This window comes from Leptonychotes weddellii, chromosome X (assembly GCF_054177405.1).
Source record: "Leptonychotes weddellii isolate Sample4059 chromosome X, ASM5417740v2, whole genome shotgun sequence".
NCBI lineage: Eukaryota > Metazoa > Chordata > Mammalia > Carnivora > Phocidae > Leptonychotes > Leptonychotes weddellii.
In genome coordinates, this window is record NC_138385.1 from 57,752,454 (window position 1) to 57,780,399 (window position 27,946).

Genomic DNA, 27,946 nt, shown 5'->3' on the forward strand with positions numbered 1-27,946 from the left:
TTGCAATTTTCAAACTCACAAGTTAGGGGGAAAATGTTTTAATTTAAAAACTTCTCCACTTGATTATCTATTAAATTCCCTGAAAGCAAGAGACAGGGATAAGCATAGTTTACATCTCCTTGGTCTTTCTGGGATGGTCCGTTACCGGAACACTCTGAGATTAGGGACTCAACAAATGTGAGGAGTGCCCGGAAGTAGAACAGGAAGAGCACCTACCATATGCCAGGCACCGTACTACATGTTTATATAGTCTGTCATTTTATCTTCATAACCACCCTGGGAAGGATGGTTTTATTTGGTTAAAAGTTAGGTCGCATGGCCCGAGGCAAGTGGGAGAGCCTGAGGAGTGCTTTAGGACAAAAGGCCGTAACTGTCATTGCTGACAACAACTGAGGAAAAGCCGTCAACGTTCCCGAGCTCGGAGCTCCACTTCAGAGAACACATCACATCCACCTGTGCCACCCTTTGTATCATCGACCTCCAGCGGATCTCTCCACAGCACTTCCCGCCTGCTATCCCTTACCTCTCAATTAGCTGTTTCCCTAGGACAATCTTGGTCCCTTCGACCTTGATAAGTTCTTCATTATCATTATGAATGACCGTCTTTTCTAACTCCTCCTCCTGCTCCTCTGTCATGGCAACGGGGTTAGAAGGTGGAGCATTTGTTTGATAGTAGAGGGGGCAGAATTTGTTTGTCCTCATGTGCCCAATGGCACCACAAGCCCCACATTTCAGCTGCAAAAGGAAAAGTAGCAACATGTCAGAGGTAAACAGGCGGCCTAATGTTCGCTTTACAAAACACATACAAGGCAGGTACACAACTGTTGTCGTAACAGAACTGTTCTACACCTGTCAACCTGAAGCCACTGGACAAAAGAGCCTGAGCGGAAATGACACACCAAAAATAAAATGCAATCCAGAGACTGGACATTCTTAAAAAATCAAGCGAGGAAGAAAAGGGAGAGGATTTCCACCCTCGGGAGAGTATGAAAATGTTAAATATGCAGGACAAAGTCTGTCGGAAGCCCAAGGCTGCGTTCAGCAGCACAGGCAGCCAGCATGGGTATAAACTTCCAATCCCAAGGAAAGGGCTCAGTAATACCGAGTCTCCGTCTCAGTTTTGCTACTGACCTCTGAAACTGAGGTCAGTTATAAAATGGCCTCAACACCGTATCGTATTTATAGAATATCATATATAAGAAAGAACCCTGAAAATATTAATGATCTCATCGCTTCTCAGCCTTTTGGCTAAGATCAAGTGAAAATATTAATGATCTCAGTACATGTCACCAGCGGTTTACATTTGCTGAGAACTTTATACAGTTTGTAAAGTGCTTCCCAGGCATTGTATCACTTACTGCAACACCACTATGAGACAGCTATCGTTTTACACAGCAGTGGCCTCATTCTATGGTGTACATGATAGTTACAGAGTATAGTAATATCTAGAATCCTACCTAAGTCATGGAAAGCAACCTGTACTGGTAAGTTTCTTTTAATGTGTACAATTTTTAAAGGATGTGTGTATGGGTACATGCAAACACACACACACACACACAAATGTACACATAAAAAACATCTCTCTCAACCAAGCCTATCTCAACCCCTAGGAAATATTTCCAACGGATGAAGTATAAAATGACACCCGATGGCACCAGATTAGGTTGTCGCCACCAGTCACACTAGTAGTGGATAAAACACCTGAGCAGCCACACCCATTCAAACTAGCCTTCCACAATACTGCCCTCATTCCCAGTTAGGGAAGACGCCAAAACCTAAGGGCGGAGGTATGCTTTCTTCCTTTGCCTTGTTAGCTATGATCACGCCACATTATATTTACTTTTAGGTCAGGACGCTCCTTCATTTTTTTGGGCTTCTTCTCAGGAGGACCCTTAAGCTTCTCCTTTTCCTGGTTCCGCTTAAGCCGCCGAAGTTGCTCTTGAATCCTCCGCCGTTCCTTCCGCATCTCTTCTCGATGCTGTTCATCAAAAAGGGCAAACTTCCGACTGAATAGCAAGGGGGAAAAATATCACAGGACCGTAAGCAAAGCTAAACCAAGACGACTGTCCTGATAGCTAAACACCTCAGAACTAAAGTAACGCATCCGGACAGAAATAAAAGGGGCTACCCGCATCCCCATCTCCCCCACTCATCAGCCTTCCATGTGCAGAGCAGCACCTCTCTCAGGATGAGACGTCCTGAGTCATCCCTAAGATTTTTGCCAACCAACCACAAGGCAAAGGACCCAGGTGGAATTGAAAACATGCCTTTATTTTGGAGCAAATTTGCAACTTGCCCTGTGATTTGACTCTGCCCAAACCCAAAGACCTAAAGGCACCCAACCAACAAAGACTTCCAACTTCCAACTTCCAACTGTACAGAATCCTGTCACTCAAACTCCAGCACCTACCTCATCCCCACCCCCCACCACTTTTATCATCCTCCTCATCGTACTGGAAAGCGGTGAGTCAAACTCACATGAATTCCTCATCTTTTGTGGTCCGTATGCGCACATAGGCATCAATGACAGCTGGCTTTCGGACGGTCTCACAGCGAACGTACTCTTTCCCCTCTTCATCTCGAAATGTGCGATAAATCTTGAGACAACGGCCGGTGGCAGAAGAATTAAGGCTAGTCACAGAAGCTGTGTCATCATCTCTGTGATTGTTTCCTGATGCTGCTGAACCTGCTGCTGCAAGGCAGAAAAAGATTTCCACACATTCCCCCTACCACCCAAACGGTCGTTTTTCCGAGGTAGACTGGAGACCTCGAAGCTCAACGTGCCACAAAAGTACAGTTCTACTGAAGGCATCGTATAGTTCTATAGAAAGCATCAGCATCACCACCAGCCCGCAAATACACTGATTTGTCCTTTCCTGACTTCCATTTTACCACTGCCACTGTTCCCATTTTTCTCAGTACGAGAAGTTCTGAAAGGAACTCAAAGAACTACATGTTTGTTAGAGGGGACAGAAAAATAGATGTATCCTGATTCCTCTGAACAGCAGAAGAAGAAAGTCTAAGTAGCAAGTAGCTGATGATCACATTAAAGAAAAGCACCCAAGCACCAAAGGGGAAAAGGGCACCACAGAAACAAGCCCAGAGTCTTAGGGCCTAGAGTATGCATCCCAAACCTGAACATGAATGAAGAGGAATCACCTGACACTAGCTTCCAATTCAGTAGGGTTTGTGGTGAGGCCTGAGAATCTGCATTTCTAACAAGCTCCCGTGTGATGTGGCTACTGCTGGTCTAGGACCGCCCCAGTGGAAAGGCTTTATCACATCTTTACAAAGTAGTCAGAACACAAAATTATACAAGGCTTTTATAGAGAGGAGGAAACCAAGGAAAAGACTACAGGGAGTGAGAACAGTCATTTAAATCTCCATCTTCGGCCTTTACCCTCCCTCTCATAGTATCTATATCCAAGTTTTCATTTGCCTGCTTGACGTCTATACCAGGAAGTGTCGTGGGGGACCTCAAACTCCACACATTACATCTTCCCTTCTCACACCTGCTTCTTTCTCTGGAGTTTCCTACTTTAATCAATGGTACCACCATCTTTCTGGCAAGCCCGGAGTGAAATCTTAAGGTCAACTTGATTTTTCACCTCTTTTCATTCCCAATATCCATATCCCAAACCAGTTCAGGCCTTTATCATCCCCACTCTCAACTTTCACAATTTTTGGTTGGTGATTTTTAACTCTATTTAGGGTCTAGGACTCCTTTGAGAATCTTCTGCAAGTCACGGATCTTCTCAGAAAAGGCACATTTGCACAGAACTTTACATATGATTTCAGAGGGTTCAAGAGCAACCCCTCAAATTTATCCACGAAATCGGTTTTAAAAACTCTTAGCCTCTAGGACAAATGCCCAGAAAGCTCACGTGACGTACAGCACTGCTAGCCCCGGCTTGGACAGGCCCGATACAGACAGAGGCAGCAGTGGGTTGGCGGCATCTCTTCAATCTGGGCCCCCCAGACAAACCTCCAGTCCAGTTTGTGGTCACCTCTCTACCTCATCTACAGGCTTTTCTATACTCATTCCCTACTTCTTCTGCCTCCAGCTTTGGCTCAGTTCTTAGTCTGCGGTTATTTACACTTTTCCAATCCTTCTCTTTCTTGTCTGTGAAGCCACTACCCTCACCCAGTAGCATCCGCTGTAGTTCCTTCCGCTCCTGCTCCTCCCGCTCGCGTGATAGCTGAGAGCTGGTTTTCTTATTCTGCAACATGTTCTCAATGTTCTTTCCCATTTCTTCAAAGTCACTGTCTTCAGCTGAGCTGCTGTCTGTGTCAGTTGATAATACTTCGGTTGATGACAAAACTCTGAACAGAGAAAAAAACGATGTTACAAATTAGGATGAGGGGAAACATGAAAGTGCATGAAAAGCTGAAGAAATGTGCTTTTAGGCAACAGTGGGAAATTGGGAAATCAACCTTAAAAAGGAATACCCAAAATCCACTAAGATATGGGGGCCTTAACAGAAAAGCTTTACGAAGTTTTCCCCGACTTTTGTCAACAAGGCAAATCTAAAATACGAAATAGCACAGCAACTCTTTCAGAACTCCTAGAGAAAGCCTGAGAAATAAAACAGCACACTGGTAATTTTTAACAGAGCGTTACCATCCTCCCACAAGTAAGCCTTCTGGAAAAAAAACAAAAAACCACTTACTGTCCCCTATCAACACTGTAATAACTGCCAGGCCCAAGTAGGCCACAAAAGTTGCCATGGAACCTAGAGTACCTCTTGCCAATGCAAAACCTTTGCCAAGTTACTCTGAAAGGAGTAGGTGTTCTAGCAGTATCGTGAACAGATACCACCCTGAAATCTCAGATACCTGACCACCTAGTCACATTATCAGGTGACCTCCTCTTCATTATAATATAGTGTCTGGGACCCCTCCCCTTTACAGCTTGGATTTTCTGCAGCACTAAAGCAACACACTTGTTCTGTAGGTCAAAGATGCGCTGACATTCCTCTTTGTAACGCTCTTGATGCTCAGCCACAGAAAACCTTGACCCACGGGCAAATTTACTCATGGGCCCCTCTCCAGAGCGGGCCTGCTCTGTGGACATTGTGCGGACTACGTCGATCACCTCCCAGCGGGACAACTTTTTAATCTATGAGAAAGACACAAACACATACAGATTTTCTGTATAGTTCTGCGTTAAATCATCAGAGATTTCAACCTAAATCATCAGAGATTTCAAAGAATAAACCAAGGCACACAGAGAGCCAGACCAAAAAAAAAAAACACCCAAAGCAGGTTAAACAGAAAGCTCGGGCAAAGCTAACTCCTGAAAAAGTGCCTAAGATCCAGTGTACTACAACCTACACCACAAAATTATCCAAATAGTTCTTTGCCTCTGCCTCCTAGCTTTTCCCTCTCTGTACGAAGCCCCCCTAGGAGACTCTTAAGTTTTCCTCTTCCATGCTCACCTCTTCTTCAGGCACGCCAAATTTACGTAGGAGCTGCTTGGCATTTTTCAGTGAAAGGCGACGGAGATCTGCATCTGTTCCTGTCACTGTCTTCTTCACTGGCTGAGGCTCCTTATCATCCTACCTCCAACATAAAACAGGCAAAATTGTAATAAGCTGAACTCCTTATAGGAGGCACCTAAGCCATCCTGTCAACTTAAGTGCCAGATCCTCCAGCCCTTTCACTTTCACTCCTTAACCTCCATTTCTTCCTCCCTTGATTTTTAGTTTCTAGGATTTCAGACAGTCTCACCTTCTGCTGTGTTGGTTTGTTTGGAATCTTGACATAGGAGAATCCTTCACCACACCCTGTAGGATCTGCCACCCCAGTCACCTCCAGGAGACACTTGCCCTTCATGGCAGCAATGAAAGCCCTTGTGGTGTTCCAAGGAGCAGTGCGAACCTGAGGTATAGAAAAAGATTCTGAGGGCTATGGGAAACATCTGCTCTACGTCTAGCCATACTTAGAAGGTCTGAATAATTACAATAATGGACAATTTGATGCTTTCTTCAATTATCCACAAAGATCAACAGTTGCATATAAAGCTGCCCAGTATTCAGCTTACTCTTCCTCCCCTCTATGGTACTTATGTTATGATATTAAACAGAAATCAAGATCTCAGCCAGTATAAGGAGGAATATGCGGAACAGTGGTACCCTTCAGCCCCATATGCCCTGCGATATACTGAGAGTTCTCAAAGAACTCTCCCCACCCTCATGATGCTCAAAGAGGTTGATGATGCATTTGACTGCCCAACTGCTCAAATGGCTTCTTTAGAATAGCCAATACATTCTATAATTAAATGATAAGCATGTTTTACAAAGTACTGGCTTTAACCCCAGGGTCCATTCTACCTCTGCCACTGGTTTGGTCAAAAATGTCTGTCCTCTCCTGGGACCCTGAATAGTATTTACTGACCCTGCAAAATAATCAGGGAATTAAGACAAGAGGAATGCGCTTGTCCACACAGACCAGTTAAGAGTATACACGATTCGCTAATCAAGATTCAATCTCGAAGGCTATTTGACAAAATCCTTACTTTCTGAAATTCTTAGACATCTACTCATTTTTCACTCCAACCTCAAAAGAACACCACAATGCTTCTTCACTCACTCTGTCGAACCTCATTTACAATCATTCGCTGATTTAACAGGTATTTATTGAACACCTACCACATGCCAGGCACTACTTTCCCATGGACCTCATGTTAGTGAGGAAGAGACAAATAACCAAATTCAATAGTGCATGATCAGTGCATTGATAGGAAAGTAACAAGCGTTACATGTACATAAAGAAGGTAAGAATGATGAGCCAATACAGTGGGAGTGAGGGCAGGAGTCAGGGTAAGTTTCCAAGGAAATAGGTGAAGGTAAGATGGTAGAAGAGTGGCAAGAAAATATTCTAGGCAGAGGGAAAAGCAGTTGCAAAATCCTGGAAGGCAAAAGAAAGAAATTGAGGGGACCGAATGAACTTTAGTATGTTTGGAGCTTAGAGTACAAGATGGACAGTGACAGGAGATGAAAGGAGGTTAGAGTTACATAAAAGACCCAAAACATGTAGCACCTTGTAAATCATGTGAAGAGCTTCTTTCTAAAAGAAGTGAGGACCCAAAGGAAGTCTTTGGGCAAGAAAGTCATATGATCAGATTTTGGTTTTAAATTTTTATTTTAAAAAGGTCATAAAAAATGGTAGCTGGAATAACTGGACATTCATATGCAAGAAAAAGAGGCTTAATCTATACCTTGAACCCTATACAAAAATTAAAAGGGATCTAAAACGTAAGACCTAAAACAACAAAACTTTTAGAAGAAAACATAAAAGAAAATCTTTGCATCCTTGAGTTAGATAAAAATTTCTTAGCTACAATACCAAAACCACAAGAAACAGAGAAAACTGACAATTGGGATTTCTGCTCTTCATAAAACACTGTTAAAACAATTAAAAGACAAACCACAGACTGGGAGAAAATTTTTGCAAATCACATACCTGATAGAGCAGTTGGACCTAGAATACACAGAGAACTTCAAAACTCAATGAGAAGAAAAACAAGAAACCAATTAAAAACAAAAATGGACTAAAAAGATGAACAGACACTTGACCAAAGAAGATGTCTGGATGATAAATAAGCCATGAAAAGATGCTCAACACCCTTAGCCACTAGGGAAATGCAAATCAAAACAGCAGTGAGAGACCATTTCACATCTGACAGGAGGGCCATAATAATAATAAAAAGAACAAATGTTGACAAGGATGTGGAAAAACTAGAACCCTCATACACTGCTAATAGGGATGTAAAAATAATACAGTCACTGTGGAAAATAGTCTGGTAGTTCCTTCAAATCACAGGGCGAGTTGCAAATTTGCTCCAAAATAAAGGCATGTTTTCAGTTCCACCTGGGTCCTTTGCCTTGTGGTTGGTTGGCAAAAATCTTAGGGATGACTCAGGACGTCTCATCCTGAGAGAGGTGCCGCTCTGCACATGGAAGGCTGATGAGTGGGGGAGATGGGGATGCGGGTAGCCCCTTTTATTTCTGTCCGGATGCGTTACTTTAGTTCTGAGGTGTTTAGCTATCAGGACAGTCGTCTTGGTTTAGCTTTGCTTACGGTCCTGTGATATTTTTCCCCCTTGCTATTCAGTCGGAAGTTTGCCCTTTTTGATGAACAGCATCGAGAAGAGATGTGGAAGGAACGGCGGAGGATTCAAGAGCAACTTCGGCGGCTTAAGCGGAACCAGGAAAAGGAGAAGCTTAAGGGTCCTCCTGAGAAGAAGCCCAAAAAAATGAAGGAGCGTCCTGACCTAAAAATAAATATAATGTGGCGTGATCACAGCTAACAAGGCAAAGGAAGAAAGCATACCTCCGCCCTTAGCTTTTGGCGTCTTCCCTAACTGGGAATGAGGGCAGTATTGTGGAAGGCTAGTCTGAATGGGTGTGGCTGCTCAGGTGTTATCCACTACTAGTGTGACTGGTGGCGACAACCTAATCTGGTGCCATCGGGTGTCATTTTATACTTCATCCGTTGGAAATATTTTCCTATATAACTCACAATGGATCAAAGACCTAAGTATAAGAATTAAAAATATAAAACTCTTAGAAGAAAACGTAGAGGAAAAACCATGACACTGGATTTGACAATGATTTCTTGGATATGGAACGAAAAGCACTATCAACAAAAGTAAAATTAGATACACTGGACTATATCTCAATTAAAAACTTCTCTGCATCAAAGGACACAACAGAATGAAAAGGCAACCTATGGGAGAAAATATGGGCACAGCATGTATCTGATGAGAGATTAATATCCAGAATTTATAAAGAACTCCTACAACTCAACAACAGAAACCAAATAACCCAATTCAAAAATGAGCAAGGGACTTGAATAGACCTTTCTCAAAAGATATACAAATGTCCAGTAACTACACGAGAAGATGGCTCAACATTACTAATCATTAGGGAAATGCAAATCAAAATCACAATGAGATACCACCTCACAACCATTAGAATGGCTACTATCAAAAAAATAATAAGTGTTGGCAAGAGTGTGGAGAAATTGAAATTCTTATATACCACTGATAGGAACGTAAAATGCTGCAGCTGCTTTGAAGAAAGTAAGTACGGAGTTTGCTCAAAAAACTAAAAACAGCACTACTGCGTGATCCAGTAATCCACTTCTGGGTATATATGCAAAAGAACAGAAAACAGAATCTTGAAGAGAGATTTGCATACCCATGTTCACAGCAGCACTATTCACAATAGCAAGAGGTGGAAGCAACCCAAATGTCCATCGGTGGATCAATGGATAAACGAAATATGGTATATACACACAGTGGAATGTTATTCAGCCTTAAAAAGGAAGGAAATTCTGATATATGCTACAACATGCATGAACTTTGAGGATATCATGCTGGGTAAAATAAACCAGTCACATAAAAACAATACTGTATGATTCCACTTAGGAGAAGTACCTAGAGTAGTAAAATTCATTAAGAGACAGAAAGTAGAATGGTGGTTGCAGAGGCTGGGGGAGGAAGAAATGGGGACTTGTCATTTAATGGATAACAGAGTTTCAGTTTTGCAAGATGAAAGGAGTTCTCACGGGGTGTCTGGGTGGCTCAGTCATTAAGCGTCTGCCTTCGACTCAGGTCATGATCCCAGGACTCTGGGATCGAGCCCCACATCGGGCTCCCTGTTCTGCGGGAAGCCTGCTTCTCCCTCTTCCACTCCCCCTGCTTGTCTTCCCTCTCTCACTGTGTCTCTCTCTCCGTCAAATAAATAAATAAAATTAAAAAAAAAAAAGATGAAAAGAGTTCTGGAAATTGATTATATAACAGTGTGAACATACCTAACGATATCGAACTGTACACTTAAAGGTTAAGGTGGCAAATTTTGTTATGTATATTTTACCACAATTAAAAAAAGAAAGAGTACATACTGAATGAGTCCATTTATCTAAAAATGTAGAAAATGTGAGCTAATCTATAGTGACAGAAAATATCAGTGGCTGTCAGGGCACAAGGAGGGTAGAGTGAAGGGAGGAGACAGGAAAAAGGAATTCCAAAGGGGGTACAAAGAAACTTTTGGGGGTGACAGATACATTCACTATCTTATTATGAGAATTCACAGATATAAACATACATCACAACATATCAAATAGTACTTTATTTTTTTAATTTTTTTTTTCAAATAGTACACTTTATATACGTGCTGCTTATAGTATGTCAATCTTATCTCAATAAAGCTGTTTTTCTAAGAAAAAGGAAAAATAGAAAAAATAAAAATGGGTAAATGGGATGTACTAATAAAAATTAGCATAAAGCCAGGGTGCCTGGGTGGCTCAGTCAACTGAGCATCCAACTCTTGATTTCAGCTCAGGTCATGATCTCAGGGTTATGAGATCGAGCCCCACACTGGGCTCCATGCTCAAGGTGGGAGAGTCTACTTGAGATTCTCTCCCTCCACCCGCCCCCCCCACCCCTGCTCACACACTCTCTCACTCTCTAAAAGAAGTAATTAATTTTAAAAAATTAGTGTAAAGGGGCACCTGGGTGGCTTAGTCGTTAAGCGTCTGCCTTTGGCTCAGGTCATGGTCCCAGGGTCCTGGGATAGAGCCCCGCATTGGGCTCCCTGCTTGGCGGGAAGCCGGCTTCTCCCTCTCCCACTCCCCCTGCTTGTGTTCCCTCTCTCACTATGTCTCTGTCAAATAAATAAAATCTTCAAAAAAAATTAGTGTAAAGCCTTACCTCATCATCAATCTTCATCTGGAAATCTTCCTCATTTTCTTCTTCTGGAGCAAAAAAGGACTTCTCACCATAGCCAGCATCCTGGAAGAGCACAAATCTAAGCACAAACCAATCAATAAATCGGAAAACACAAAGTACAAGTTTCATTAAGTACCAAGTACAGATTATCAAAGTACATTTTTGCATACAGAATGGATTCTGTAAAGTCTTCATTGTCTCTGTCACCACTCTACATCCTTAGGCTATCAGAAGATATATTATATTTCAGGGAACTTGCCAGCTGATATATGGATAGTTAAGGCCCATAAAGGAAGCTAAGTAGAGATGCTCATTACTGCAGACTCACTAACTCAGTGGTATAGCTGCGCTATCTCACCCCGGCTAGATCTTTCCTGTTTGGGCCTCAGAAGGATATTGTGCTTCTCTATAGCACATGTCCAGCACCATCACCTCTGCCCACCTGGAAGGCTATGGAAAACAACCTTGAAGTATTTGCCCTATTTACATACCTGTCCTGTAAAGAACAAAGTTTAAAGTCACCACCCAAACGGATGAAACAATATTTCATTGTCCCTCGTTAAGCCTTCCCAATGATACTTAGCTATGCTGTAGTTTTCCTCAGAACCAACATACACAGAGTACCTCAGAGCCTGAATTTTTAAGTAACCGGTTAATAATCTAGTAAGCATTGTTTCTAAGCCAGTGAGGACAGTCTTCATCCTCATCTCTCTGAAACAAACGCACGGGCACAGGCAGCGCCTAAGAGGAAGGTGTTCACCTTCAGTCGCTGCTCTGCAGCTATCATGCTATAATAAGCACAGCACTGCTCTGGAGACACCATAGCTCTGATCTCCTCTTCAGTTGGTAAACGAAAATCAGACTTCAACACCCACCAGTTTGAGTCCATCCCTAGAAAAAAAAGTAGAGAGAATGAGACCATTCTGCATTCCAAAGGCCCTTCCACTGACAGCAACAAGGATAACAAACCGAGACTGAACCACGCAATGTCCCAGAAGGTCTAGCCACAGTTAGCCTGACTGCCGAAGAAAACCCCTGCTGCTAGGTTTCCTGCACCTCATGACATCGAACATACAATGAATTTCCTGGCAGGCACAAATCAAAACACAATCAGAGCCTCCATAATTAGATTTACTACTTCCCTCTTTTGAAGACTATCAATTTCTAAATCTGTGAGCTGTATGCTTATCCTTTCATTGAAAGCCATTAATTCCTTTCTTAGAAAGAGACAGAAAGAACAAATAATTAGTCACAAGTGATGACCTGTGCGTTTGAAGTCAGCGCAGAGCTTTAGCCTCTTCCGGATGCTACTTTCTGAGTGAGAAGGAAAGGCTTTTTTTATATCTTCCATTCGGATCCGCCGTGGCCGATCTTTACTCTTCCAGAAGAGGCGGTAAATAAAAACCTGCCCAACAAACCGAATGTTTTCATTTGGCAAAACAGAGGACAAAAGTGCTCGCCAGGGCTCCTTCCCCTGCTAAGCCCCTATGTATTTTGATCTTTCCTGATGTGCCCCCAAATCCACAATACCCTGTTATGTGCATCCTGACCCACCTCCCTATTCTGACATTCTTACCTGGAGAAAGTCTCGAATATGTGTATTAGCCCTTTTGGAGTTGGGTCCAGGAACTTCAAACAAGGGGCACTGCTGGCCGACCACAAAAATATCCACTAATTCCCGAATATAGTAACCTTGTCTTGTCCGAATGATAAGGAAGTCAGTTTCTGGCATCTTATGAAGGTAAATTGGGGCACGAAAAAGATTGTTCTCAAATGCCTACCAAAAGTAAAAACACAAAAGTTATATACAAAGAAGCCCTAGGAAATTTAGTCAACTAAGGAGAAAGGAAAATCAAGCTTGTTTGCTCTCCATCCCCATAATGCCGTCTAAAACCTATCCAGTAATATAAACAAACTGGAATATGGAATGTCAAACAGGATTAGAAAGTAAATTTTTACCCACTGGCTACCTTTAAGAGTCAGTAGTAGGGAATCTACAGGATTTGGATTCAGATGACACTGACTCTGCTACTCACTGTATTATGTCAGATTAGTTATTTAATATCTCTGAGCTTAACTGTCCTCATCTACAAAATAGAGATACTTTAAAATGCCTATACCTTGCAGGACTGCTATGATTATATATGACAATGACTCCGTAAACTAACAAGTACTATATTACTACCCTAGGCCCAGCATAGCTCCTGACAGAACGCAGGTAACACCAAAACATTTGTTAAATAAATTAATAAAATGACAAAACCAAAACTAATGGGAGTAGAAAGTGTGCTAGAAAAGACAGACTAAACACACAGGACAGAAACATTTGAGCTTAAGTAGCAGCCAGATAGGGACCACTCAAGCCTGTGATTCGAGAGAAAGACTTCCCGGAAAATCAGAAAGGAGGACAGAAACAAAGAAAACCTTCAATATATGGATGTGGATAGAAAATTCTAAGTGTGGGGGGAAGAAAAGAAAATTTTAAGCGTGAAATGGGGAGAAAAACAGAATTACAGAAGATAAAAGAGGGTTTTCTTTAAAGATTTTATTTATTTATTTGACAGAGAGCGGGAGAGAGAGTGAGAGAAAGCACAAGCAGGGGGAGCAGCAGAGGGAGAGGGAGAAGCAGACTCCCCACTGAGCAGGGAGCCTGATGCAATGCGGGCCTCAATCCCAGGACCCCGGGATCAGGACCTGAGCCAAAGGCAGACGCTTAACCAATTGAGCCACCCAGGCACCCCGATAAAAGAGGATCTTTAAGAGACTATAAAAGCAGCCACAACAGAAAGTTATAGGGAGAGGAAGGCCAGGAACAGTCTAAAGATGCTTTGGGAGAATAAGCAATAGTAGTAATAGAATACACTAGCTGTAAGAGGAGGAAAAGTGGTTAAGACTACCAAGAGAAATAGAGGACAAAAAAACAAGGTAGGACAGTGCTAGAGATGTCCTCACATCATTCATGCACCTCTGTACTTCCCTTTAACAAAACATGTAAAAGCTCTGTTATCAGAGGGCCTCTCTACACCCATCAGAACAAAAGGGGGGGGCGGGAAACACTTTACTATGGTTAAGGACTGTAAATGGCATGGTTCAGGTGTGCTTTAATACCTCAAAATGATCATGACTAATACAATGAAAATACACCAATTCTGCAGATACACATTAAATACTCATTAGTTAACTACAGTAAATTATTAATCCCAGGTTGACTTCCGTATGCCACCCAGATGTTTCTAGACTTCTTACCAGTGTGTGTTTTCCAAAAACTATTTCAAATTTAGTTTACAAATAACATTATTAGGAGCCAATTTTAAAAAAAAAGATCAAAAGAAAATTTGGGGACTATAATCATTTGGGGATTATACTGATCCTCCCCATACTTCATATATAAATAGTACCTCAATCAACTAGAATTGGCTCTTTCTGGGCTCACGAGCTCCTCACCTGTCAAGTTCCCTAGGAAAGAATTGTTAACAGGAAAGAATCCCTCACCTGCAGTAATTGGCCAGGATGGAGAGAGCCCAGGAAGGGAGATGTATGGCAGTAAACAGTTTCTCCGTATTTACAATCTGGGGCTCCAGGATCTTTTCCAGGTTTCTAGAAGGGACACAGAAGACCCAGTTACTATCACAGACTAGAATCAATAAACCTACACAAAATATTCCTTGAGCATAGCATTTCAGCTATATTACCCACTACAAAAAAGATACCATTTCTTTCTCCCAAAAAATTTACAGCATAAAAAAGACAAAATATATGTTCGCAGACTATTGCTGGATATGTAATGACAACTATATTAGTAACAAATGTTTTCTCAGACACTCACCCGCTTATAGTAGTTTTTTATCTTGGTTGCCATGCCAACCTGCATCATTAATGGTCCATTTTCCTCACTGTATTCTGCAAGAATAAGATCTCCATCTTTGCCTGTGAGGTCCTGAGGTGTGCGCATAAAAAACATCTCTCCACCACCAGAAGCTTGTCTCTCTTGTTCTCTCATCTGCCCAGAACAAAGAGAATACAGTTCAGCTCCTGACGGGACGAGAACTGCAAACTGATGTTCATTCTGGAACTATGACACCAAAAATGATTTTGCCTTGCCTTTTTTTAAACTTCATTGTAAAAGTTTTCAACCATGAAGTTGACACTATGACCACTTACTATCCCACCACCTAGATATACCTTTATATCTTACATTATTTGTTTTATCTAAAATTATCTCTACAGATTTTGCTGAATCATTTTTTAAAGATTTTATTTATTTGACAGAGAGAGAAGGCGCGTGCACAAGCAGGGGGAGCGGCAGGCAGAGGGAGAGAAGCAGGCTCTCTGCTGAGCAGGGAGCCCGATGCAGGGCTCGATCCCAGAACCCTGGGATCATGACCTGAGCCGAAGGTAGACGCTTAACCGACTGAGCCACCCAGGCACCCCCTGAATCATTTTTGAAAGCTGCAGTCATCATGACACTTCACCCTTAAGTATTTTCACATGCATCCCCTAAGAATAAGGATATTCTCCTAAATAACTATAATAACATTCCATCTGAGAAAAAAGTAATTCCCTAATATCATCGATAATATCATGTCTGTTTCCCCAATTTGTACTCTACCATCTTTTACAGCTGTTTTTTTTTTTTTTTTTCCCCTAAACAGAGTTCAGTCATACCTTAGCCTTCTTTTTGATGTGTTTTAGCAAGGGCTGGACTGAATGGGGACCTGGCTGAGAGAGTGCCCCGAAGGAGTACTTCTTCAGAGGTGGGCGATGGAACTGCCGAAGTTTGATGGGCCCCATATGGGTAGGAAAGAAGGGCTGTCTTAATTCCACAGCAGGAATCGAGTGCTAAGACAGGAAATACAGGGTTCAAATTAAATACTAACTCCAGCCTAGGCAAGATTTACCCATATCCTCCATCAAAACAAGGCAGTGTTTCCCATCCATCACAGAAAAAAATGCTACCTGTACCTGGATAATATTTCCTCCAAAGGTGCCTCGAAGACCCTGCTGCTTAGGGTAGTAATATTCATCATTGGAGAGATTCCATGGATCTTTCACTTCTGGCTGAGACATGTTCTAATGATGGGATATCAAAGTGATATCAAATAAACCTTAGTCAGACTACCCGTCTCCCATTACCTTTCTCTGCTCTTCTAAACACCCTGGGGTCCCCTCTCCCTCCGCAGACCTGCTGTGGTTCCTCTTTGATGACCCCCGTTTTCCCTAACAGAATTCGACTCTTCTTCAGAGATGATTCCTTCTTACTTTCCTTGGAAGGGGAGTTGGAGGTGGCCTCTTCCTTTTCGTCAGGAATTTCTAAGGATGAAACAAACATCACTCTGGAGATACTATCCCTGAAGATTCACCTTCCCAACAGGTATCTTTGCACTTCCTAACCAGATCTCTTATCCCACCCCAGACCACTTCTAGTAGGTGATTCAAACAAACTACACCCCTGGAATCTCAAAGGTACTACTTTTCAATATTCCTACATTATGAGTTTTCCCTAAGCAAAACAGAAATACTAGAAACAGCCACAACTTTGCTCGCTCAACTGCTACCTAAAAGTTCTAGTCTTTTTAATTTACTTTTAAAAGTAGGCTCCACACCCAATAGGAGGCTGAAACTCACGACCCTGAGATCAAGAGTCACCTCTCCACTGAATGAGCCAGCCAGGCGCCCCCGAGAAGCTTCTAGTCTTGACCTTCCCAACCTTTCTGATCTCCCCGTCCCTTGACATTAGCAGCAAGCTGTCAATTATGGAAAAGGAACACTGGTCCCTGCCAATAGCATACCCAAAATGAGGTTCTCATCATTGGGATCAAGTGTCAAAACAGGAGGTTCCAACAGCCGGGGCATGGCCTGAGCATCCCAAATGATATTGTCCTCCCAGCGTCCATACACCAGCTCCTCATTGTCAATGGGAAAGATAGAGTACCAAGGCTTGTCATCATCCAGGGTGGCTGCAAAACCTACTCAGAAGAGGAGGAAACACTCAATGAGACAAAACAACTATGCCCCCCCTTTTTTTCTTAAAGATTTTTTATTTATTTATTTGACAGAGAGAGAGAGACAGCAAGAGAGGGAACACAAGCAGGGGGAGTGGGAGAGGGAGAAGCAGGCTTCCCGCGGAGCAGAGAACCCGATGCAGGGCTCGATCCCAGGACCCTGGGATCATGACCTGAGCCGAAGGCAGACGCTTAATGACTGAGCCACCCAGGCGCCCCAACTATGCCCCTTTCAATCATGATTCCAGCAAAGGGAAAAAGAGCAAATGTTAGTAAAGTTATTCATGCAGCTACTGAAAAGAAGCCTAGTGCATACAGTGTATTTCTCCCTTTAAAAATAGTTGCAGACAAAATGTTCACTGCAATATTTTTCATAAGACTCAAAATTTAAACAGCCAAGTGTGTTTAATAAGGGACTGGCTAAAGAAATCGTGGTAATAAATGATATGGTAAAATATACTAACAATAAATGCTAGTAAGATATATATAAAAAATACAATAACTATTGGTGAATTATGAAAACATCCATTTAAGAATACAATGCAACCAGCAAAGCTTTTAGATAGAACGAGAGAAGGAAAAAAACCTCTTCCTTAGATTTAAGAATCAAGACATTTTTGTTTTCCTCCAGATTATAGAAGTAATCCAGGGTAACTGAAGGGAAATACAGAAAAATATAAAGGAAACTGAAGCTGTCTGTGATCTCACAAACCAGAAATAACCACTGTGAATCCCATAGTGCATTTCCTTTCAGTCAGCTTTCTATGATTATATAGTGTGCTTTTTTTTTTTCCCACTTACAAAACAGGTTATCATATATGCCACTTTATGTTTTTTTTACTTTTTTTTTTTTTTTTTTTTTTTTTAAAGATTATTTATTTATTTATTTGAGAGAGAGAGAATGAGATGAGAACACATGAGAGGGGATAGGGTCAGAGGGCAAAGCAGACTCCCTGCCGAGCAGGGAGCCCGATGCGGGACTCGATCCCGGGACTCCAGGATCATGACCTGAGCCGAAGGCAGTCGCTTAACCAACTGAGCCACCCAGGCGCCCTATGTTTTTTTTACTTGAGTTTCCATGTCATTAAACATTTTTATGAAAAACTTTGGATGACATAGAATAATACTGTTATCAAGTGAAAAGCACAGTATACAAAACTGTCTACAGAAATGAGCTCAACTACATACACACACAGAAGACAGAAAACCAAAGTACACCGAAAAGTTAAAAGTCGATCATCTCTGGATAGCTGGATTCAGTGATTTTTGACACTGTCTTCTGTTTTCAAAGTTCTCTACATTAAGCATGACATACCTTTTTTTTTTTCTTTTTGCATACTTAAGGAGAGAAAAAGCAAATTCTAGCATGATAAAGACAAAGGGGCTGGCTTTAAAAACAGAAGTAGACCATAGAGATAAAGCCTTGTTCTAGTTCGGAAAGACCATTAACTTCAAAGTGGTTTTCACATTTTTCTAATGAGAAATCAGAGTCCACCCTAGCTTGTAAATAGTGTACAACTTTGGGGCGCCTGGGTGGCTCAGTCGTTAAGCATCTGCCTTAGGCTCAGGTCATGATCCCAGGGTCCTGGGATCGAGCCCCGTGTTGGGCTCTCTGCTCAGCGGAAAGCCTGCTTCTCCCTCTCCCACTCCCCCTGCTTGTGTTCCTTCTCTCGCTGTGTCTCTGTCAAATAAATAAATAAATCTTAAAAAAAAAAAGTGTACAACTGATTACGGACTAGAATCAGGGCTCAGGTTGAAACCATTCTGCTGCCCCTCAGCAGCAGCAGAGAGCACAGCTGAACCCCCTCAGGATGACGGAGATGAAGGGCAGTGTGCTAGACATGGCCGGCACAGAAGCGCACCTTGCTGAACATTGTAGGCCATGGCATTCCTGGTCATGCTGGAAGGCAGCCAGCCTGCCAGGCTTGCACGCTGAGGTTTTGTTCCTTTGTGTTTGACATCTTCCCCATCCCAGATGATATCATCTTCCCAATGCAGCTGTGTCACCATCAGGAAGTTTTCATCAGCCAAAAGGTCAGCGCTGTTTTCCTCAAGTTTCCTGAAGTCCTACAGAAACGGAGAAGGAATAACAAATCCCTGAATGGTCACTGGTCAAAGTTCCCACTCCAGATCCCCCATCAGACACATCGAATGTGGTCCCTGACTTGAAAGAACCTGATGATGGAGCAATGTCTGCCTCTTCCCACTCCTGGTCCAGCGCAGCACTCACTGTCCAAACAGAACCCTTACAATCGGGCCTAGTTGCCAGGGCAACATACCTCAACAAGAACAAGGCTTAGAACCTCCATCTCTCACCGAAGACACCCTGCCCGGTATCTCCCCAACTAGAAAGCAAAGTTAAGTAAAACGGAGAGGGCCCTGGGCACAGATGCCTTTCTTACATATCAGCGTCGCTTACCTCCATCACTCTACATTTCATCACAGGTTCGTGGTCCATTTTTCTCAGTTTGAAGCCATAATCAAACCCACTGCCATCTTCAGGGACACCCAGCATATCATACCACAGTCGAGCAGGCCCGTAACGCCACTCAGCCACTCTTGGTTTGGTATCGGTCACTTTATCTGTATCTCCAGTGGACTGGGAAAACTTGGACTCAACAGGAGCCATCATTGTAATCTGTAACAGAACAAAGCAGGAGGGGAGGAGGCTTTCCTGATCCCAGATGTCCCAGGACTAGAGGGAGTCCACAGTCAGGAAGGGAAGTCAGAGGAACTATAAGGATGATTCTTCAACAGGACTGGAATTAGAATGGGAACAATGGAGCTAGATCAGGGCACACTCTGCCTATCATTCAAACTCCTATTCACCAGTGTGTGTACCACCAACTGCAGGCCCACAATACTTTTCTACTCTAATAGGGAAGGAACAGCCACTAAGACCGAACTCACGATTACTTGTTCATAATCAGCACAGGACTCTGCCTGCTAAGGTGGTATTTCCAATTTAGACATAAGCTAGGGAGAACTCATTTGTTCCTCTTGTAGGTCTCAATCCCAGGTCTCTATTTTGCCTACTTCATCATCAGAGAGACACTGCTCTGGAGGCGGTGGTGGAGCGTAGTCATAGTTCCACAAAGACTTCTGGCTGACTTCTGACTCTACTGAGCACTCCACCTCCTGGATCTGCTCTTCCTGTATCAGCTCCCGGTGCTTCTTTTTCCTCTTTCTCCGAGCACTCCGCCAAACAGATGGGACGTTCTTCCCTGGTCCGAAAAGACGTAGGAAGCGTAATACCTAGAACACAGAGACTCAAAGACTCAATTATCAGATAGGAAAACAGCAGCATCCGGGTCTGCAAACTCCCTTGAGGGGTCTACTCGGCTGTGGAGGAGGGACTGAGGAGTGCTGAACTCAGAGTTACAACATCTACCAAGGAAGTAAAGAAGCATCCCTTAACAATTTGGACTAGTTCTTTTAAGGCAACAAGGACAATTTCTAACGAGAACTACATAAATCACAAGTATTATCATCAATGCATACGACTTTTTTAAAAAGACCCAATACAATGTCATTGAATAAGAAAACTTTTAGATCTTATCCATTCTATATTCAATATCTTAGCAACAGAGCTCAGCATTTAGGAGAGGTCAGTGGTTTGCAATGTGGGCATTCTCCATGGAAAGTACCTTCCCAGGCCGAAATTCCGGGAAAAGTTCTGTGACGCTCGGCAACAGCTTGGTGGCATCATGCTGCATAATCCCAGCCAATGGTAGGGTCAGCTTTCCATCTTCAGATTCTGCCTGTGTTGCTTCTTGAGGTCCCATCTCAGATTCTGAGTCAGAGGAACTACTGAAGTCCACTTTCTCTGAGGCCAAAGAGGAAGGGGCAATGATGGAGGGCAAGATGATGCCTTCTCCATCCTCAGACACTGCAACAAGGAAGAGAAACCCCTTTGGCATGTAACTGTGAGCATATTTCCTCCGATTCAGCCAGTACCCACTCTAGGCTATATGCATGGCTCAGTGGCAGGGGATATAGTTCCAAGCACCCAGATCACTAGGTATGCAACCCAGAAAACTCATTCCAACTCATTATCTCCCACCATCCCCAACTCACCTTGTACCCGGTACCCTAGGGTTGTGATGAGAGAAAACAAACACTATTACTACATTTACTACTTTCTATACATATATTAAAGGAATGTGATCAATAGCAAAACTATATGACACTTTTATACCAATCGGGCCTTATCATTTCTAGTTCGGGGACCCATAAACTGAAGAATTTTTTTTTAAGCCCACAGGATGATAATGAAATTGTTTAACATAAAATAAGATCCAGGACATAAAGTTATCAGATGTTATTTAGCCTGCAGACTAATGCAGAAATGGTGAAAACTCTACCAGGAGAAATTTAGGCTAACATAATTCTCAAAATACAGGAGATGAAAAGCACTGCTTTCCGCAATCTCCTAGCCTAGGACAGAGTTACTAGTGGCCGACACAGGAAAGGTGGAGAAGATCACTAAAGCCCTTGCCTTGGAAATCTCTGAATCTGGTAGTTGGCTCTACATGATTTATGCACATTCTAGGATGCCTTCTCCATTTAATCCTTTCTTTTAAAGAAAATCATCTAGACAGGTAGTTTCCAAATACTAGCATGCAGATCAGTTGCATCAGCAATGACTGGGAGAACACCTGGAAATTCCTGGGCTCTATCCCAGATCTTCAGAATCAGACTCTCTGGGTGAGTCAGAAATCTGTATATTTTTTTTTAAAGGCTTGGGATGATTGTGATGGGCAGCCAGATTTGAGAACCACTGACGTAAACTACTTTTTCTTGAGTACCTGTTAAAATACTGTTGCCAAATGTTTTAAAAGTAAAACTTCCCTTTGACATTAACATTTGAAAATTGTATGAATCACTTCCAGAAGTTGTATCCTCTCCTAACTGCTTAATCTTAATAGCTCCCTATGGGTATGTCAAAAGCCTAGATCTATGAATGGAACTTTTCCTTGGACAAAAGAAGACAGTCTCTACTTACCACCAGCAAGAGCATCCTGGTCTTTATCCTTCTTCATTGGTCCTGGAGGTGGAGGTGGAGGAGGCATCAACTTGCAGTCAATGTCTTCACAATCAGCATCATAGTCATCTTCATCATAATCTAATGAAACCAGCAAGATGATCCCCTCAACATCCAGAAGGTCGCACAACAGCCCCGAGTTTGTTACGCAAGAATTTAAAGCACCACATGAAACACTATACAGATCCCTTAAGAACACACAGGAGGTGCAGCTTCGCCTTCAGAAAGAGATGATGACACAGTATCACCAAATACTAGAACACTATGTATACCTCATATAGAAACTGAGGGAGGTCCCAAGAACCGTTTAAAACCTTTGTTCCTTCTCCCGATCAAATCCTATTTGATTTTTTATTTTCATCCTGCTCAATCTCATAATTGAATTTAACATTCTTCCTTCTCTGTCAGTTTCCTTTAAGACTGAACTTTCTCTCTTCCCACTCCCCAAATCTTTGACACACTTTTTTTGTCTACCTTCTGCAGTTTGTTAGTCTTTTCACTGACCTTTAATCTCTGGCATCACTCAACACCTGACGGTGAACACTCTTTTATTCCTCTACACAAGCTCCATTCCCTTACTCAAGAATCACCCTTATCCAGATTGAATCACCCTTATCCAGATTAAGCCCAGATCTGTAGGTCTTGCCCTGACTTACCCCTCTACAGTCACACCGCATGTTCTGCCACCTAAAGAACCTTTCCACTCAAGGGCGCCTGGGTGGCTCAGTTGGTTAAGTGTCTGCCTTCAGCTCAGGTCATGAGCCCAGGGTCCTGCGATGGAGCCCCGCATCAGGCTCCCTACTCAGCAGGGAGTCTGCTTCCCCCTCTCCCTCTGCCTCCTTCCCCTGCTCATGCTCTGTCCCTGTCTCTCTCTCTCTCAAATAAATAAACTAAAAATATATATTTTTTTAAAAAGAACCTTTCCACTCAGATATTCCACAACTGCATCTCTCATCACACTGAAATATCCTTCTCCTCTTTAAAACTCCCTTTCCTTACTATCAATACCACCTCCAGCCTCATTTTCCCAGCTTAAGACTTTAAGTCTCCTGTCTCCTCCATCAATCTCTTACCCCCCAACACAGCTTTTCCAATCAATCATTAATAGTAGTCATTACAGCAACTTCCATTTACTTAGCTCCCATTATATGCCAAGTACCTGTAGTTATTTTATCTATAATCCTCCCAAGAATGTTGGCAAAGTAGGAATTATTCTGAGATAGTGAAATGACTTACTTAGGGTCACAAAGTTTTGTTTTTTTTTTTTTTTTTTAGATTTTATTTATTTGAGACAGAGAGAATGAGAGAGAGAGAGCACATGAGAGGGGGGAGGGTCATAGGGAGAAGCAGGCTCCTTGCTGAGCAGGGAGCCTGATGCGGGACTGATCCAGGGACTCCAGGATCATGACCTGAGCCGAAGGCAGTCGCTTAACCAACTGAGCCACCCAGGCGCCCCAGGGTCACAAAGTTTTAAATGACAAAGTAAGGCTGGTTGAACAACAAAGCCTATACTCTTTCCAATGTACTTCCTCACTTACCAAGTCCTACTGATGTTTTATCAGCAACTCTCAAGTTTAATTCTGCTTAGCATTTTCCACAATTGTCACCCTACTCGAGACCTTGATGACTTTACATCTAGCCTGCAAGAACAGTCTCCAAGTTAGTCTGCCCCTTTACCCCTTTTCTAATCAAAACCCCAAAGCAACAAGTATCACTTCTCATTTTCATTTAGGAAGGAAAGGCAACTAATATTTACAGAGCATCTACCATGACACTGTACTATGTAGGTGCTTTCAGTCCCCGTGATAATGAACTTAAATTCCCACATAAGACCCATTAATGAGGTATTATCATCTTTATTCCAGACTAGAAAACTGAGGTTTTATTACAAATCCAAGCCTCAAAGACTGAGCAACTTTCCCAGGTTCAAACTAAATATGGTGCTGGGACTTGAACCTATCATTCTGACTCCAAAGTCCATTTTCTTTTCATTATACCACCCTGCCCCTTACTCAACAATCAATGTTGATATACAATCCTTTATGACATCAAATCCCAAGTAAGGCATACATACAAGTGCTGTCAAATTACTCTATCCTTGGTCCTTGCTATCTAGGGTATGTTTTCCAGTCCTTTCAAGAAAACCTGCTGGCCAAGTCCCCCTGCACCTATTCCTTATTTCTATCTCCAAACCTTTAGACAAGCCATGTTTTCAAACCAAAATGCCCTGCTGCTTCCTCTCCATGAAACCCTTTCAAACTTTTGCTCAAAATTCACCTCCATGACATCTTTTCTAATGACCTCCACCCACTTCCAATTATTCCAAAGAAGAATCCTTGTAAATCAAGCCATGTGAAGGGGCCAATGCCAGAGAAGGAAGAAGTTAGGACACAGGTGAAGGCACCTTCATTGAATAAGAGAACTTGGAAATAAGCATCCCAGAGTACTAAGACTACCAAATGCAGCATCCTCCTTTTCTAGGAGGTCAGCTCATAAAAACCAACTAGGACACCCCCACTCGTCCTCTTCCTTAACATCCCTAGCCAAGACAACAAACCCAAACCTGAAAATTCCAGTATTCCCTGAAAATCAGAGCTGCTACCACCTCCCCCTTAGCCTAAGCCACGGTACTCAAAAATAACAGTTCGGTACTCAAAAATAAGTTACAATATTTGTCTCAGATATTCTGTCAACCTCTTGAAATGAAATACACTACTCTATACAGAAATATGAGCTTGTAGCTGGCTTATGTCTTTTTATTATGAGTAATTATGCTTCGTGTTTGTTTATCCCATCTTCCCCAAATGATAATAATATCCCTGAGAGTGAGACCTGTATCTTCTCTTCTTCTGGGTTACCTCCTGTGTATGTGGTACGGTTAAGTCTCGCTCTATAACAAGCACTCAAATCCATCAACTGGTCCCGAAATCTAATTCAAAGAGGTGGACAATGAACAATGAGCAACCTCATACAAAAGTGTCAAGAAGTGAGAGGTAGTGTAAGGCAGTGGAAACAATTATATATGTGTCAACTATACCTCAATTAAAAGTTGTAAAAAATTACAAGTCAAAAAAAAGGAACTATGATCAGTAGCTCTAGGTTCCAGACCACAGAACTAAGCTCAAGATCAGAAAATGGATTTTATTATCTTTGTACCATACTATCATAGTTTATAGCCCATAATAGCTCAATAAATGTCTAATAACCTGAATTATTGAATTAGTCAAGGTCTGCCACTACCTAACTTATAGAACTTTTAATAAAGTCCCACATCTTATTAAAGACCAAGTTTTCTTTATCTGTGATGAGGTTAATAATAATCACTAAGAGCCCTTCTAGCTCTGATTCTGATTCTATATGTAGCACCTTATACCAGGGAGAGAAACCTATATTGTGAGCAAGCATTAAATGCATTCTGTCAGCATATAGGTGGTGAGTGATTAATAGAAGTTGAGCCAATAGGGCACCTGTGTGGCTCAGTTGGTTACGCAACTGCCTTCGGCTCAGGTCATGATCCTGGAGTCCCAGGATCGAGTCCCACGTCGGGCTCCCTGCTTAGCGGGGAGTCTACTTCTCCCTCTGACCCTCCCCCATCTTGTGCTCTCTCTCTCTCTCTCAAATAAATAAAATCTTTAAAAAAAAAAAAAGTTGATCCAATAAATATGTGTGCTCATTTATATATGACATTGTATATACTTAATCCTCCTTGAACCACCAAGTCCTTAAGAGCAAAGACTGAGTTCAAGTAATATCTAAAACAGTGCCATGAACCCTGTAGGTACTCAAATACTAGATGATAAGGAAAGCACTATCATCCTTACTTGGCATTCACCAAGAATTTGGGGATAACCAATATGAGGAATAAACATCTGAGTATAACACTGCCCCAGAACACAAAAAAAAGACAGCAGCTACATGGAACTGAGCTGACAAAAAGAGAGAAGCAAAGGATGGAGAGCAGGAACAATGGCAGAAAGCATACATAGAAACAAAATGGACTACACAGCAAGAAAATGAACTGGAATGCTCTACTGATGACACTAAAGAATCACCTGAGTGGCAAAGGGGCTGCAAGCTCCCCATTGTCTGCTGGTATCTTCGGCTTTCATCTTCTGCTACCTCATTGATGTCTGAATAGTCCACAGCATCTTCTGTACTCCTGATCCATCCTATAAGTAAAAGGGGGGGGGGCAGGTATATCTCAACAAAAACTCTCACTCCCTTAAATAATTCCCACTGAAAAGTGTATACATAGTAAATGGCTAGCCTCCTCCCTCCTTACTCCCCATGACCCACACTTCACCTTCATCATTTACCAGGGCACCATCAGTCCCAGTCAATTCTTCATTTGCGGTGAGTTCAGTGATCAGGCTGCCCAGACCCAAAGCCCCCAAGCCTGCCAAGTGCTTCTTACACTCCTGAAAAAGGGACAGCACCAGAGTCAAAGATAACAACTAAACCTAAGCTTCCCACACCACAAGGCTTATTTCCCTGGTCCAGCACAAAGCTGTAAATCCATATTAAATATAACTCTGCATGTGCTAAAAGGAGCATCACATTCCAGAACTGTAAAGTAAATCTTCCACTAAACTCCACATTGATCAGATCTTTATCAATATATTAAGTCCAATTTCATCACCATACTTTACTAAGAAAAGATTAGTCAAAGATCCATCACCAAGATTAAACAAATGGAACAGTAGTTCTCTGAATAAAGGCTAAGGCAAATGAGGTCCCTGGGATTAGGGAAGGGATGACAAGAACTTTTTTTGCTACCTTTTGTGTGTTTGTGTGTGATGCAGAAGAGGAATACTGATCAATATTTTTTCCTTGAGAAAATGAACCTAAATGAAAGTAGGTAAGATCCATTTGAACACAGGAAACAATTTCATGAATGTCAGTGAAAACTGTGGAAAACTACCCAAGAAGTGCACTGGACCAGAAGGGGTCTGCCTCAAATAGTCTGAACATTCACTGTTCTAAGAACGGAGACCTGAACCACACGATTTATCACAGGTTCTGTCCAGTCCTCTTGCTCTAGAGCCACCTCAAGTCAACGATGTCAGACAGGCAGTTTCGAGAATCTCCAAAGTCCTCAGAGCAACGGCTTAAAAGCAATATCCCTAGGTTACGCTATTTTTCCGTCTGCCTTGTTAGGATATGATCCCCAACGCCACCCACATCAGCGCCCCTGACCTACGAGGGCTTGCCTACAGTTCTCTCTTCTTCCCACCCTCACCCAGAACGGAGCCTCCACACTCTACGTTATGCACGCTCTACTAGAATAGGGTCCGCTTCTCATTTCCTCTCCTCTTTACGTTAACCGCGCCCTCTCATAGGGGCTCTATTCTAAGCACCCTCTACTCTCCTCACTCAGCCGCACCACCCCCGACCCTATACACACGCCCGCCCCCTCACATCATCCAAGACGCTTTCCCCCTCCAGCTGTCCGGCTCCATTGATGTTGCCGAAAAGGAAACCGGCTAAAGAAAATGGGCCGCCTCCAGCGGAATCTTCATCGCTGTCCGTGTCTGACATGATGGCGGTTGTGGTGTCACCAGAGGCTGCGGACAGCAGCAGATCCCAGCCTGGTCCCATGGACCGGAAATAAAAACACTAGTCGCCCAGAAGTGACTTACAGGGCTCCTTGACCCCACCAGGCCCTACCGGAAGCGGAATAAGGGGGGGGCGGGGAATAACCGGAAAGACCGGCCGGCCTACGAAAAAGAATTGGTTGCACTACTTTACTAACGGCTTTTGATTCGACCGTACGCGATCAGGAGGTTGGTTATGTGGAAAGCGGTTGGTCAAAGAAAATGTTGGGCCCCGCCCCTTCCACTAATCTGCGCATGAGCATCTCCGGTGCACCCAGTTAGAGTCACGCTGTTCCTCCAATCGGAAGAAACTGCCTGGGTCACGTAGCCTACGTTCTACTAACCGCGGGTCACCACGCCGCGGTACGCGGAAGTAAAGGTTAGAAGCAGTCTTCCGTTCTGTCTGCGGCGTCGTTGCTTCTTAAGGAGAAACTGGCCGTAAATTGCACTGTGCCAGAGGTACCTATCCAAGTTCTTTTGAATTGACATTTCCCCATGGAAATGGAGTCCCCTCCCCCTCGGTTTCTTTCGGGAAGTGTGAAAAAGATGAGTAAAAGGAACAGCCGATCCT

At 42.7% G+C, this 27,946-nt stretch overlaps 1 protein-coding gene across 6 annotated transcripts in view; it reads right to left on the reverse strand.

Annotated features, from left to right (window-relative positions):
* TAF1 (TATA-box binding protein associated factor 1) overlaps positions 1 to 27,456 on the reverse strand; it is a 72,530-nt gene extending 45,074 nt beyond the window's left edge. For 2 of the 6 annotated variants that reach the window (XM_081808679.1, XM_081808677.1), the window contains exons 1-25: positions 27,200 to 27,454; positions 26,085 to 26,199; positions 25,834 to 25,950; positions 21,743 to 21,862; positions 20,385 to 20,563; positions 19,774 to 19,992; positions 19,157 to 19,375; positions 18,600 to 18,804; positions 16,525 to 16,701; positions 15,918 to 16,045; positions 15,698 to 15,805; positions 15,401 to 15,574; positions 14,562 to 14,735; positions 14,228 to 14,332; positions 12,312 to 12,512; positions 11,999 to 12,140; positions 11,496 to 11,626; positions 10,718 to 10,798; positions 5,731 to 5,880; positions 5,439 to 5,558; positions 4,944 to 5,119; positions 4,145 to 4,323; positions 2,479 to 2,692; positions 1,841 to 2,006; positions 524 to 735 (exon numbers count right to left, since the gene is read on the reverse strand). In XM_081808679.1, the coding sequence (XP_081664805.1) occupies positions 524 to 735; positions 1,841 to 2,006; positions 2,479 to 2,692; positions 4,145 to 4,323; positions 4,944 to 5,119; positions 5,439 to 5,558; positions 5,731 to 5,880; positions 10,718 to 10,798; positions 11,496 to 11,626; positions 11,999 to 12,140; positions 12,312 to 12,512; positions 14,228 to 14,332; positions 14,562 to 14,735; positions 15,401 to 15,574; positions 15,698 to 15,805; positions 15,918 to 16,045; positions 16,525 to 16,701; positions 18,600 to 18,804; positions 19,157 to 19,375; positions 19,774 to 19,992; positions 20,385 to 20,563; positions 21,743 to 21,862; positions 25,834 to 25,950; positions 26,085 to 26,199; positions 27,200 to 27,379 (3,992 nt within the window). In that variant the 5' untranslated portion in view covers positions 27,380 to 27,454. Of the gene's footprint in view, positions 1 to 523; positions 736 to 1,840; positions 2,007 to 2,478; positions 2,693 to 4,144; positions 4,324 to 4,943; positions 5,120 to 5,438; positions 5,559 to 5,730; positions 5,881 to 10,717; positions 10,799 to 11,495; positions 11,627 to 11,998; positions 12,141 to 12,311; positions 12,513 to 14,227; positions 14,333 to 14,561; positions 14,736 to 15,400; positions 15,575 to 15,697; positions 15,806 to 15,917; positions 16,046 to 16,524; positions 16,702 to 18,599; positions 18,805 to 19,156; positions 19,376 to 19,773; positions 19,993 to 20,384; positions 20,627 to 21,742; positions 21,863 to 25,833; positions 25,951 to 26,084; positions 26,200 to 27,199 lie in introns of all 6 variants that reach the window. The other 4 variants (XM_081808676.1, XM_081808675.1, XM_081808678.1 and 1 more) reach the window with 4 other exon arrangements.
* Between the last annotated feature and the right edge of the window lie 490 nt (positions 27,457 to 27,946).